Source organism: Urocitellus parryii, chromosome 9 (genome assembly GCF_045843805.1).
Source record: "Urocitellus parryii isolate mUroPar1 chromosome 9, mUroPar1.hap1, whole genome shotgun sequence".
NCBI lineage: Eukaryota > Metazoa > Chordata > Mammalia > Rodentia > Sciuridae > Urocitellus > Urocitellus parryii.
Genome location: NC_135539.1, coordinates 96,006,106 through 96,019,278, shown reverse-complemented (window position 1 = coordinate 96,019,278; position 13,173 = coordinate 96,006,106). Strand labels below are relative to the sequence as shown.

The window sequence follows — 13,173 nt, the reverse complement described above, 5'->3', positions numbered from 1 at the left end:
TGGACCATAAAATCGACTCCATCAGGAAAATAGGTCTAAGTCTAATGTATCATGTATATAACTCTTTACCCTCCTTCCCTTGCACATATCAGAAGAACAGTAGTTAGATTTATAGTCCCATAGTATTGTCTGAAGATACTTTTCTGAAAATTCTGAACTGACCTAACTCAAAATGTCTACAGAAACTGATATTTTAAGCTTTCCATCTAAAAGTTAGCTGGTTATCAGACTGCTTTATAATAACATTCACCCTACAACAAAGTAGCTTGTATTACAGATGTCTAATCAGCCTTTTACAATATGGAGAGCAAGGACTGCCAACATGAGGAAAGCCACCAAAAAGATGTAACAATAATCATAACAGTGGTAAATTATCAAGACTTATTACACACCAAGTAATGCAGTTTGACTTTACATTTTGTCTCTCACTGCTTCTCAATAGAATGAAATATACAAGACAGACCAAAACAAACATACACACATGCAGTGGGGAAAAAAGAAACTCAGGAAATTAAGAGAATGCAGAAAACAAAAAGCAACAGAAATACAAATTTATAAACATGGAAAAGACAAAAAAACTAGAGAATACAAAGCCTAGAATTGGAATAAGAGGAATTTCCAAAAGAGCAAATAGAAAAAAGAGTATGGAGAAAATTATTAAGGCCCTGTGTTTGATCCCCAGGACTGTAAAAAACAAACCAAAATAATAGTAATTAAAAGAAAAAATTAGGATTAAAAACAATCTGAAAAACTCCCAGAAAGGAAATCACATTATTACACAGTAGGACACTGGACTTCTCAATATTGACAATGAAGCAATGAAACTTTGCTGTCAAAACGATTAAAGGATATTATTTTTGACAGTTTTTCTAGGCAGGGAATTCTACATTAACCAAGTGAAAACAAAGGGAGAAAGAAAGGAGAGAAGGAAAAAAGGGGGAAAAAAAGAAAGAACAGAACTTTTTGCACACAAAAGGTCCCACAATTTGGGCTGGGGCTGTAGCTCAGTGGTAGCGCACTTGCCTAGCTTGTGAGAGGCACTGGGTTTGATTCTCAGCACTACAAATAAATAAATAAAGGTATTGTGGAAAAAAATTATTAAGAAAAGTCCCACATTTTATCTTCACACATCATATCTCATTAATAAAGATGTACTCTGGCAAAAAAAAATGGAATAAACTAGGAAAAAAAATACTAATATGGGTTGTAGGAAATAAGTAAACCAAGATAGAAAACAGACCAGTGGAATTCCCTGAATGACAGCCAGATATCAGGACATCACTCCAGATTGAACACAAAAACAAAAGCATTCTCCTAGGGGATGTCTCCAAGAGGGAAAAATGGAACCTGTAGTGGGTTAGTCAGCTTTCTGTCACTAAAACAAACACTTGAGATAATTAGCTGATAAAAAAGAAAAAGTTATTTTAGTTCACAGTTTCAGTCTATGATTAGGTGGACAAAGTGCTTTCAGGCCTTTGATGTGTGGCAGAGCACATCATGGCAAGAGCATGTAGTACAGAAAAACTGCTTCCCTAGGGCCATGAAGCAAAAACTAGGAAGGAGGAGGGGAAAAGACCAGGATCCCACAATCCCATGTGAAAGCACTCCCTCAATGACCTGAAGACCTCAAACTAGCCCCCACCTCTTAAAGTTTCTAAAACCTCCCAAAAGCACCAAGCTAGGGAGCAAGCATTTAACAAATGGGCCTCTGGGGAACATTCCATATCCAAATTGTATCACTGAAAATTATGATAAGTTTGACCAGGCAAAAAATAAAATGAATTGATATTTAATAGCAGAACAAGAAGATCAGAGAATAAAATAAACAAAGGATAATCATTATTCTAGAAAAAAGGTGAAGAGAGGGAATGTGGTCAGAATATTTTACTTGAATCTTTAGTAAACAATTACATAGATAAGAAATGAAAATGCAAAATGTGGGTATAGTCAAAATTCATAATATATTTGAAAAAGGGGGGGAAAAGGCTATATTTTGAAAAGGTAAGCTATTCACGTACCCTAACGGAAAATCAATGGGAAACAGCTAATGTTACTGGACAACAAGAAAAATGACAAGAAGGTATAACTTTGAAGTGATTAATTCTGTGGTATAATAATAGAAGAAGGAAGCAGGTAGGGAACTACTGTGTTTTGTTAAAAGTTTATTTTCACTGTTTGGCTTTTGACTATGTAAAAAAAGTACCTTCATTTTCCAAACAGTAAGTGTTGGTGAGGATGTGGGGGAAAAGGCACACTCATACACTGCTGGTGGGACTGCAAATTGGTGCAGCCAATATGGAAAGCAGTATGGAGATTCCTTGACCCAGCTATCCCACTCCTTGGTCTATACCCAAAGGACTTAAAAACAGCATACTACAAGGGATACCACCACATCAATGTTTACAGCAGTACAATTCAGAACAGCTAAACTGTGGAACCAACCTAGATGCCCTTCAGTAGATGAACATATTACGAAAATGTGGTATATACACACAATGGAATACTACTGCTGAATAGTATTAAAAGAGAATAAAACACGAAATTTGCAGATAAATGGATGGAGATAGAGAATATAATGCTAAGTAAAGTTAGCCAATCCCAAAAAACCAAATGCCGAATGTTTTCTTTGATATAAGGATGCTGATTCATAATGGGGTTAGGGCAGAGGAGCATGGGAGGATTAGACAAACTCTAATGGTGGAATGAGATGGACATCATTACCCTAAGTACATGTATGAAGACACGAATGATGTGACTCTACTTTGTGTACAAACCAGAGATATGAAAAATTGTGCTCTATATGTGTAATATGAACTGCAATGCATTCTGCTGTCATACATAACAAATTAGAATAAAATTTTTTTTAAAAAGTACCTTCATTTACAAAAAATCAATTAAGAAAAAAAAACTGTAAGAAAAAATATATTTTTATATGAAGCCAGGTTGAAAAATAACAACCCTTGTCCCTAATTCAATAAATAGGAAAAAAGAATTAACCGTGTGCTAAATGTTGGGCCAAGTGAATCTACAAAGATGAGAAAAGCATGGTTTCTATATGAGACTCACATTCTAGGTCCACTGTAAAAGAGGGAATGGCAAATTTTGCATTAAATGTTAATATTAGCTTAATACTAAGGAAATACTACAAACACCAACTTTAAAACCTCTTCAAACTTAAGGAACATGAAAATATTACCCTCTCTTAAACTAATTGAACATTGCCAAGAATGAGCCAAGTGATTCTTTACCATATTACATAGTCTACAAAGTTCAGGGAAAATAAACTCAAACCAGATTATAAATACATTAGGAGTAATTTTTAAGAGTAAGTGTGGTGTATCAGCTTATCTTGAACCACTATTGGTCTAGGGTCTCAAAATATCCAGCTCCAGAAATGAGAATTTCTCAGATTTCCAAAATGTGGCTTGAAATAAGATCCATCAGAAAGGAATTCCAAGACTTCTTTACAATTTTCAAAGCCAGTTATCATCTTTATTTTTTTAATCAACCTACAAAAGACTGGTTAACGAAAAAGAAACCAAAGGACTCACATATTTAAAACCATAACCCAAACTAAGGTCACCAAATGCATGAGAACAGACTACTTCTGACATGATTCACAGGAAATACCAGTAGCACCTAAGGAAGAATGTTGCTAAAAGAACAAAGCTTCTTCTAACCAAACCCTTGTATTTAACGTCCAGTTTGTAGGAAATACAAGAACAGAAGAAGAGGTTAAATGACATATTAACGATACAATGAGGGGCTGACTGGCATTGTGGCTCCATGGTAAAGCGCTGGCCTAGCACATTCGAGGCCCTGTGTTTGATCCTCAGCACCACATAAAAATAAATAAGTAAAATAAAGGTATAAAAAAAATATTTAAAAAAAAAAGGATACAATGAGCCAAATCCAGAAAGTAGGAAATTCTATAGAACAACCACCTGTTTCTTCTATAAATAAAATGGTAAGGAAAATAGAAAGGGAGAAAGTACTAATTCTAATGTAAAAACAAAACCAGGCATAGTGGCATACACCAGCAGCTCTGGAGGCTGAGATAGAAGGATTCTAAGTTCAAGGCCAGGTCAGCAACTTAGTGAGGTCCTAGATAATGAGACCCTTTCTCAAAATTTTTAAAAAATAGCTGGGGTTGCAGCTCAGTGAAAAATTGCCCTGTGTTAAATATCCAGTCCAAAAATGAAAGAAAGAAAGAAAGAAAGAAAGAAAGAAAGAAAGAAAGAAAGAAAGAAAGAAAGAAAGAAAGAAATTAAAGATCAAACAGTATACTATAAGACTGTGGAAAAACAGACAATCCTATTCAGTAATAGTCAATAGTAGTGGAAATGTAAACATGGCCAGGTTCATAGTGCACACCTATAATCCCAACAACTAGGGAGGCTGAAACTAGAGGTTGGCAAGTCCAAGACCAACCTCAGCAACTTGGTGATTCTTTCACAAAATAAAAAATTAAAAGGGCTGGAGATGTTGTTCTGTGGTAAAGCACCCCGGCTTCAATCCCCAGTACCACTTAAAAAAAATAAATAAAAATGGCACAAACCTATTGGGAAATAAGGTGCTATCTACCAAAATTACATATACACCTGTCTTTGACTCATTAATTTTGCTTTAAGAATCTATTCCAAAAATATACTCACAAAACTACAAAAAGATGCATCAGAAGATCAATGAATTAAGTAAGAATCTGGAAGTCCTGAACAAGAATTGAAAGAATCAGTATAAACTCCTCTTGTATTTTATTAAATACATACACATTTCACACGTATTTTTTAATACTTCTATGAATGTGTGTTTCCTACCTCATTCAAAAAATGACTAAGTTCAATGGGCTGGGGATGTGGCTCAAGCGGTAGCGCGCTCGCCTGGCATGCGTGCGGCCCGGGTTCAATCCTCAGCACCACATACAAAAAATGACTAAGTTCAAAGTAACAAGCATCCCTAGTGCCCAGATTATGATTACAAAGTACCACTTCAAACACAAAACAAAACATACACCCCCCCTCCAAAGTACCACTTCCTATTAAAAAGAACCAATACCCCTAAGAACGATGTCTAATACCAAGTCTGGCACAGAAAATACTTAAGCCTGGATCTTCTTGTTCATTTTGATTCTTCTATAGTTCACAAAAACTGTAAAAATGTTAATTGTTGAAATTGGATAGTAAATACATGGGGGTTTCATTATTGTAATGGTTTTTTAAATCGTGTCCACTAATAAAAAAAATGTTGATCACATTTTATTATGACAGAGGGTCTGTGTATCTTCCCCTTGAATTTGGGCTGACTTTAGTGACTAATCAACCATCTAATATGGTGGAAGTGATGGTATATGATTTCTAAGTCTAGGTTTAAAAAAGCAATGCCACTCTGGCCTAGTCAATGAAACCCTCAAACTATAGCTCCAAGCTGTCATGTAATCACCCTACCACACTGAGAATACCTGGCTGTTAGGAAGCCCAAATTAGGCATGAGAAGCCCTAAATTGACAAGAAAAAAAAGGAGAGAATCACAGTCTCTGGGACAGGAGTTCCCTATTTTTCTCCTTTACTAGAAGAGCAATAAGCCTTCTTTTTCTAAAAAAGAAGAAGGGGGTAGAAGAGCAATTAGATAGGTACACAGATAAAATGGGTTGAATAAATAGGTAGATAGATCGATGAATATAAAACCATGGCTCTGATACCCCAATATTCTATCTCTAACTACCAGAACCATACGATACCAAAGACAGAATAAACCTCTGGCTGAGGCTTTTTAAAATTCTTGACATACAGAAATTATGAAATACAATGAAATGACTATTATTTTAAGCCATTAAGTTTTGGAATAGTTTATTTTGGAACAATAACAACTAGGCTGGGTATGTGTCACACACCTATAATCCCAGAGGTGCAAGAAACTGAGGCAGGAGAATCATGAATTCAAAGCCAGCCTCAGCAACTTAGCAACGCATTAAGCAACTCAGTGTCTCTAAGTAAAATACAAAAAAGGACTGGGGATGTGGCTCAGTGGTTAAGCAGCCCTGGGTTCAATCCTGGGTACCAAAAAAAAGAAACTAGAACAATTATATGAATCTCCTTTTATGTACACTGAAAATTTTCCATAATAAAAATGCTTTTAAAGTTCAGAAGAAAAAGCCAGGTGAGGTGGCACAGGCCTATAATCCAAGCAGCTCTGAAGGCTGAGGCAGGAAGATCACAAGTTTGAAGCCAGGCTCAGCAAAACCCTAAGCAACACAGTGAGAACCTGTTTTAAAATAAAATTAAGGGGGAAAAAAGTGGGGGGAGGGGAGCTGGGGATGCAGCTTAGTGGTAAAGTGCCTCTTTAGTACCCGTTCCCCACACTAAAAAAAGTTCAGAAAAATATTAACAGTGCCCTTAAACGTTTTTTCTAGGCCTGAAGGTGAAGTTCAGTGGTAAATTGCTTGCTTAGTATATGTGAGGGCCTGAGTTCAATTCCCAGGACCTGCCAAAAAAAAAAAGATGTGCGAGGTTACATTAATTCTGTACTGGTAAGAAACCTTTAAGCTAAAGTATTATTACCATCTTACAGGTAAATTATTATTACTGTAATACAAATAAATAAAGCTTAGAAATGTTTAATAGCTAGAACAAGGATACCATGAGGAAGTCCTGGCACCTACTCACCGACCTTCCAATCAGTTATGCCCAGTCCACTATTTCCCACTTCATTTACTCTTTCAGTTACACCTCAACCTTATCATCACCTGGATCTGGCTAACCCCTACAATCACTATTTAAAATACCTTAGTCTGTCCAGAGTAGTCCCTACCCTCTAGCTTATGTGCTCCATTACTCCCACTCACCTATTCTTGGACCTCACAAGGTTCTTTGGTTTACAGCCTCATCAAATACTATTTTTACAGTTTGGAGTCCAAAATCTTTTCTTTTCTTCTTCTTTTTTTTAATCTAAACCCTAAATCTCTATTTCTCCTTGCCTGGACCTAGATTGTTCAGCATCACAGGTAAAGAAAAATCATAAATCTGCCTACTGGTACCATTCTATACTTCAATCCTGAACAAGGCCAGGCAATCTTATCATTATTCTAGTCAACTAATCTCAATTTTCCAAAAATAATTTCAGATCTTCTTTTTGGTACCAGGAATTGAATTCAGGGGCACTTAATGATTGAGCTACTTGCAATTATTTTTATTTTTATTTTGAGACAGGGTCTCACTAAGTTGCTTAGGGTCTCCCTAAATTACTGAGACTGGCTTTGAATTTATAATCCTCCTGCCTCAGACTCCCGAGATGCTAGGATTATAGGCATGCGCCACCATGCCTGGCTACTCAGATCTTTATACTCTGCAAACTTCTAATTCATCCAATATGTATCTTTCCTTCATCACACAATCTCACTCTTTTAACTCAGAGGAAACACCCTCAGTTTTCCAGTACCATATTGATAAACCTACGTATTTCATATCCCTTTTGTAAGGCCAATAGAATGCACAAGCACTGAATCACCAAGCCTCCCATCTGCTCCTTCCAATCAACATTTCAATATACTCAAGTTTTTACTACTCTAAAAAGAAATTCCTCTTTATACATCCCATTGTCTACAAGGAATTGTTTTTCCTAGGAACTGGAATTGAATGTTGATAGAGCAAATATCAAACAGATATCCACCAATAAACAAAAGGCTTCTTACAAGCTCCTTATTTCTCTCACTGTGTTGTAAGCACCTTGAAAGTAAGGACTTAAAACTCTTTATATACGCACAATACTTGCCAAGGTAGTATATAGACTTACTATACCTTTATACATGTTTACTGAATAAATATGAGCAACTTAAATATTAAATATTATTTTGCCTCAGGTATAATAAACATGTTAGTAAACAAAGCCAAGTGGCTGATTAACTGTTTAAACAGTGTATGTGTGTGCCTGAGGGTGTCCGAATGCAATTAGCATATGTAGATATAACAGCTTAAGAAGAAAGTGCCAAAAAAATCCTTAGTGAACAAGTACTGGGAAGAAGTGGAGGATGGCAGGGCCCCTTCCAAGCCTTTCTCCTACCCACAGTGCTTTCTGATCACTTCTTCCATCTTTCCCCTTCTTCACTGTTCCTATGACCATTTTCTTTCACTATTTACCACTTTTTCCTAAAAGAGCCTAGTAACAAGTACACCAATTTTTAGTTTCATTAACTTAAGGCAAAGCCATTATAAATGTGACACTTCAGAACATTTCTTCACTAGACTCCAAATGTACTTCTTGAGATATTTTTGTTTATTGATGGACATCTATCTATTTGCTCTGTGGACATTCCACCCCAATTAGTGGGAAAGGCTGACCCTGCAGCAAACACAGACAACATTCAACTCGCTGGCTGCCATTTCATTTTTTGTCATGGGACCATGGTCTAAGTCAGGTTACTATTAAGGATTAAAGCACTATACTCAATGTGAACTAGATGGCACTGCTCTATTCCATAGCTCAAGACACTGTCCCTAAGCTGGTCAGCAAAAGACACAAGCCATTGTTAACAAGACTAGGCAAATGAGTATGAATATGTAAATTCATCATCACTACTGAAAAACAACCTGAAACAATATCCTACTAATCAGTAAGTTGTATTCTTTTTTTTTTTTTTTTAATTTTTGAGGCACTCTTATTTATTTATTTATTTATTTTTAGTTCTCGGCGGACACAACATCTTTGTTGGTATGTGGTGCTGGGGATCGAACCCGGGCCGCACGCATGCCACACGAGCGCACTACCGCTTGAGCCACATCCCCAGCCCCAGTAAGTTGTATTCTTAACCATAATTTGATGTGGGATATTTTTTCTTTTCTTTCTTTTTATTTTTTTTTTTTTTTTTGTGGTGCTGGGGATTGAACCCAGGGCCTTGTGCATGCAAGGCAAGCACTTTACCAAATTGATTTCTTAATTGAGAGAGAGAGAGAGAGAGAGAGAGAGAGAGAGAGAGATAGATAAGGCTACATAGTATTTCTCAACCCTTACTTTCAAAGAATTTAATATGTAGATGACATAATGGCATACAAACTTTATTCTATAAGAATATACCTTTCTCTGGATGCTTCATCAGGGATACCTAGGCATATTTCTCGGTCGAACCTTCCTGCACGTCTCAAAGCAGGGTCTAACGAATCTGGTCGATTAGTAGCTCCAATAACCAGGACTTGAGCTGTAGCGGCCACATTATTCAAATCTAATAAGAACCAGACACAAAATAGTGGTGACAAAGACATCTATCACATTACACAAATCATTTAATGGTTAGAGATGAAGTATTACACACTTTAACTAAAAACTAACATTAAATGTCTCATAGAGACAGACATTATTACCCTATATACATGTATGATTACATTACTGGAGTGACTCTGCACCATGTACAGCCAGAGGAATGAGAAGTTGTGCTCTATTTGTGTACAATATGTCAAAATGTATTCTACTGTCGTGTATAGTAAATAAAAAACTTTTTTAAATTAAAAAAAAAGGTTGAGAGATAAAAAATGTTTTATATATAAAAAGTATCTTAGCAATTCATAATGTATTCAGAAATATTAAGTGTATAATTAAGAATACAGGCTGTAAGCCAAGTTTTATGAAATATAATTATTGGTAGTATAAATGAAACACCACAGCAAAACAAAAAAGATATTGTGAATTCCAACTGAGGAATAAGGGAGCGTTCGTGAAAGAGGTAATACTTCAGGAAATACCAAAGGTGAATATGATGTTAAATTTAAAAGCAGAGATAGATGCTAATTAAATTCTACGGAGAAGAAAAAGCTTGAGTGACAACACAGAGTTGGAAATTGCATGGTACATTTAGGCAAGGTCATCAATCTAACCACAGGGAGTCTGGGGAGGACAGTAACATGGATTTCCGGGGATGAACAGAATGTAGGCCTTAAAGTTTATCATTCCTAAGTTTATTTCTCTTAATTGAGCCAGGATTGAACAGCAAGGAGTCAGGTTATACTCCTTCATAAGAAATAAGAAGGTAGTAAGATACTAATTAAATCATGAGTTTATGCAGTATATTCTTTAGCTAGCAGAAAAGTAATGAAGGACTTTTCTCAGAACACAAACCTCAAAAACACAGCAGAAAAATTTTAGATATATATAAAATAGAATAATAAGCAACTTGCAACCTAGAATGGCAAGGAACACAAAACATGTACTACTTCAAATTTTCTTGTGTACACAAAACATGTGCTGTTTCAAAGTAGGCAGACTCTACTTTCAAAAGCTCTAGTTGATTCTTATGTAATGCTAGTGGAAATAAAAATTGCAAAGTCTTATGAAATGTAATGTGCATGAAAAACTGAAAATGTATAATTTTCAATTACCAATTCTACTTCTAGTATTTATCATGGAAACCTACATGTGCACCAAAAAGACTCTTTTAATGATATTCTCCCTAACTTACTGCAAAAAATTGAAAACAAACATTCATTAATGTGGGAATGTTTAAGTACAATATAGTAAATCTATCTTAAGAATATCATGGCATCAGTTAAAAAAAGATTAAAATGGGAACGATTCTTAAGATGAACTGTTAAGGAACAAATGGTAAGTTGAACAATGTCTATGGTGCAATCTCAGAATTATAAAAAGCAAAATATGCTAGCATATATATGTAAACACATTAAAAATAACAATAACATATACTTTAAGTTAAATTAATGCTATAATCTTTTGTGATAAAGATTTCTTAATTTATACTACGAGATTTATGGTTTAAATATTTTATCTTTGTGTATGACTTAAACTATTTTAAGAAATTTATTATCTTAAAATGAATTCATTATTTCAAACTGACCATCCATGCAGGTTAGGAGCTGGGCTACAATTCTTCGTTCCATATCTTTTGAAGCAACTTCTCTTTTGGGAGTAATAGCATCAATTTCATCGATGAAAACAATACAGGGTGCATTTGACTAGAAATAAAAATATCATAAAAAAAAGATGACTACGAATACATTTCCTATATTGATGCATAGTTAAATACATACATCTTTTCTTTCTTTTTTGAAGTACTGGGGATTGAATTCAGAGGCATTCTACCACTAAGCTACATTCCCAAGGCTTATTTGTTTTGTAGTACTAGGGATTAAACTCAGGGGTGCTCTACCACTAAGTTACATTCCAGTTCTTTTTTGTTTGTTTTTTAATTTGGAGACAGGGTTTCACTAGACTAGGCTAGCCTAGAACTTGTAATCCTTCTACTTTAGACCCCAAATAGACAGGATTACAGGCATGCATCTATATACAATTTTTAAAATCTTAGAGTTCAAGGACCATTCACCAAATGAATAACCACCCCTCAAGAAGGCAGTTCACAGTGTTATTTCTGACTTATCTATCTGAAGAAAAACACAATGTTTAAAAGAGGACAATAAATGACTACAGATCTGGTAGCACATTTATAGTCTTCATCAATTCATGTTTTGTGCTAAATTTACTGAAATTCTTTTATAAATCAGACATGTGTGCTACGCTATGAAACAAACAGTAAGTCTAAAAGGTTTAAATTAGAAAACCCAACTTTATTAAGTGTTTTATGTTTCTACCAATATAAAAATGTCCAAGCTTTTCTTTCAAATCTGCTATAAGAGGAAGTTGAGAAGCAGCAGAGCCAGGTGGCACATGCCTGAAAACCCAGCTATTTGGGAGGCTAAAGTAGTAGAAGAATCAAATTCAAGGCCAACTTAGGTAACTTAGTGAGATCCTGTCTCAAAATTAAGGAGTAAAAAAAAAAAGGCTGGGGATGCAGCTCAGTGGTAAAGTGCCCCCAGGTTGAATCCCAAGTACCACCAAAATCTAAAACCAAACAAACATACAAAACACCCAGATAGGGTACAGACTGAATAAGTTAGGAAATAAGCTAGTTACCGAATGTCAAATTCATTAAGGCCTAAGTTAGAATGTTTGTAGAATTGCAGTAGCAGGGGAATGGGGAATTATTGTTTATCAGATACAGCGTTTCAGTTTGGAAAGATGAAAAAGTTCTGGAGGTAGATACTAGTGACGATTTACACAAAAATGTAAATGTACTTCATGCCACTGAATTGTACACTTAAAAACGGCTAAAATGATAAATTTTGTTATGTTTATCTTAACACAAAAAAGGAGACATAAACATTAGTTAAAATGAAAAATTTAAAGAAAAAATATCTAGATGTTCAATCTAAATCATTCTCAATTATTTAATCCTGAGGGGTAACATTGACTATGTTCAATCAGTCTGGCTAAGACATCTCAAAACCACATGCTAGAATCATTCCTAGCTGGCTCTCTTCCCCAATCCTTGTCGTGACAATGTCTGCAAAACATCATCTAAGACAACTGGAAACGTTACCCAGCTACAAAAGAGTAAAGTTACAGAGAGCAAAATTCTCAGAAAATAAACACATAAGTATTTGCCAGTGACCTAGAAGATTGGGAGAAAAGGAAGAATATGAGAAGGTCATCAGAATTAGCCTTTAAAGAAGCATATAGTTTTCTGCAAAGAACCACCTGATGTGATTTGAATCTGTTCTCTAAACCACATACTTTATTGTACTCACTTTCACTACGAAAGAGGAGACCAGGGAAAGGTGGTATGTATAGTGTTACACCATACATTCGCTGAACACATCCTGTCAGACATCATACTGGTTCAATACTGGTTTACAAAGAAACTTTTAACACAACAATCTACATGCAATTTACTACTGTCCTCTGGCTCTACGTGCCAAATCAAAAACTGAATCAGGCAGGTTTTGGAAAGCAGGTGACATCTGAAAGAATTAGCTGTGCACACTGCCTTTCTATCCTTTCTTTGCATCTTCCTTGTGCTGCCCACACCTTTTTCATTGTCAGGTAACAAACCAAGCAAACAGCCTCTGCATTCTTGCCATTTTAAAATACTTTTCTCAATGACTATTGAAATACAATTTTTCTTCTAATTTCACATCAACATCTAGTAGTTGTATTGGTCATGTTCATCAGCCATCATATACTTTGAATATAAATAAAGACATAAAATTAAACCTTTCATCACTTTTTAGTTTTAGCTACAGTGACTTATGTTTGCTCCAGTGTACATAATAGCATGTCTAATATTTACAGGGCTCTTGTGTATGTGCACAAGGCATTACATTAAAGGTTTTATTTTTT

The 13,173-nt window shown here is 35.3% G+C and overlaps 1 protein-coding gene across 1 annotated transcript in view; it reads right to left on the bottom strand.

Annotated features, from left to right (window-relative positions):
• Nucleotides 1-13,173, bottom strand: part of Nvl (nuclear VCP like) — a 113,293-nt gene that overhangs the window by 70,940 nt on the left and 29,180 nt on the right. Inside the window, exons 11-12 of the mRNA XM_026407153.2 lie at nucleotides 10,835-10,952; nucleotides 9,067-9,211 (exon numbers count right to left, since the gene is read on the bottom strand). Coding sequence (XP_026262938.2) covers nucleotides 9,067-9,211; nucleotides 10,835-10,952 — 263 coding nt within the window. The remainder of the gene's footprint in view (nucleotides 1-9,066; nucleotides 9,212-10,834; nucleotides 10,953-13,173) is intronic.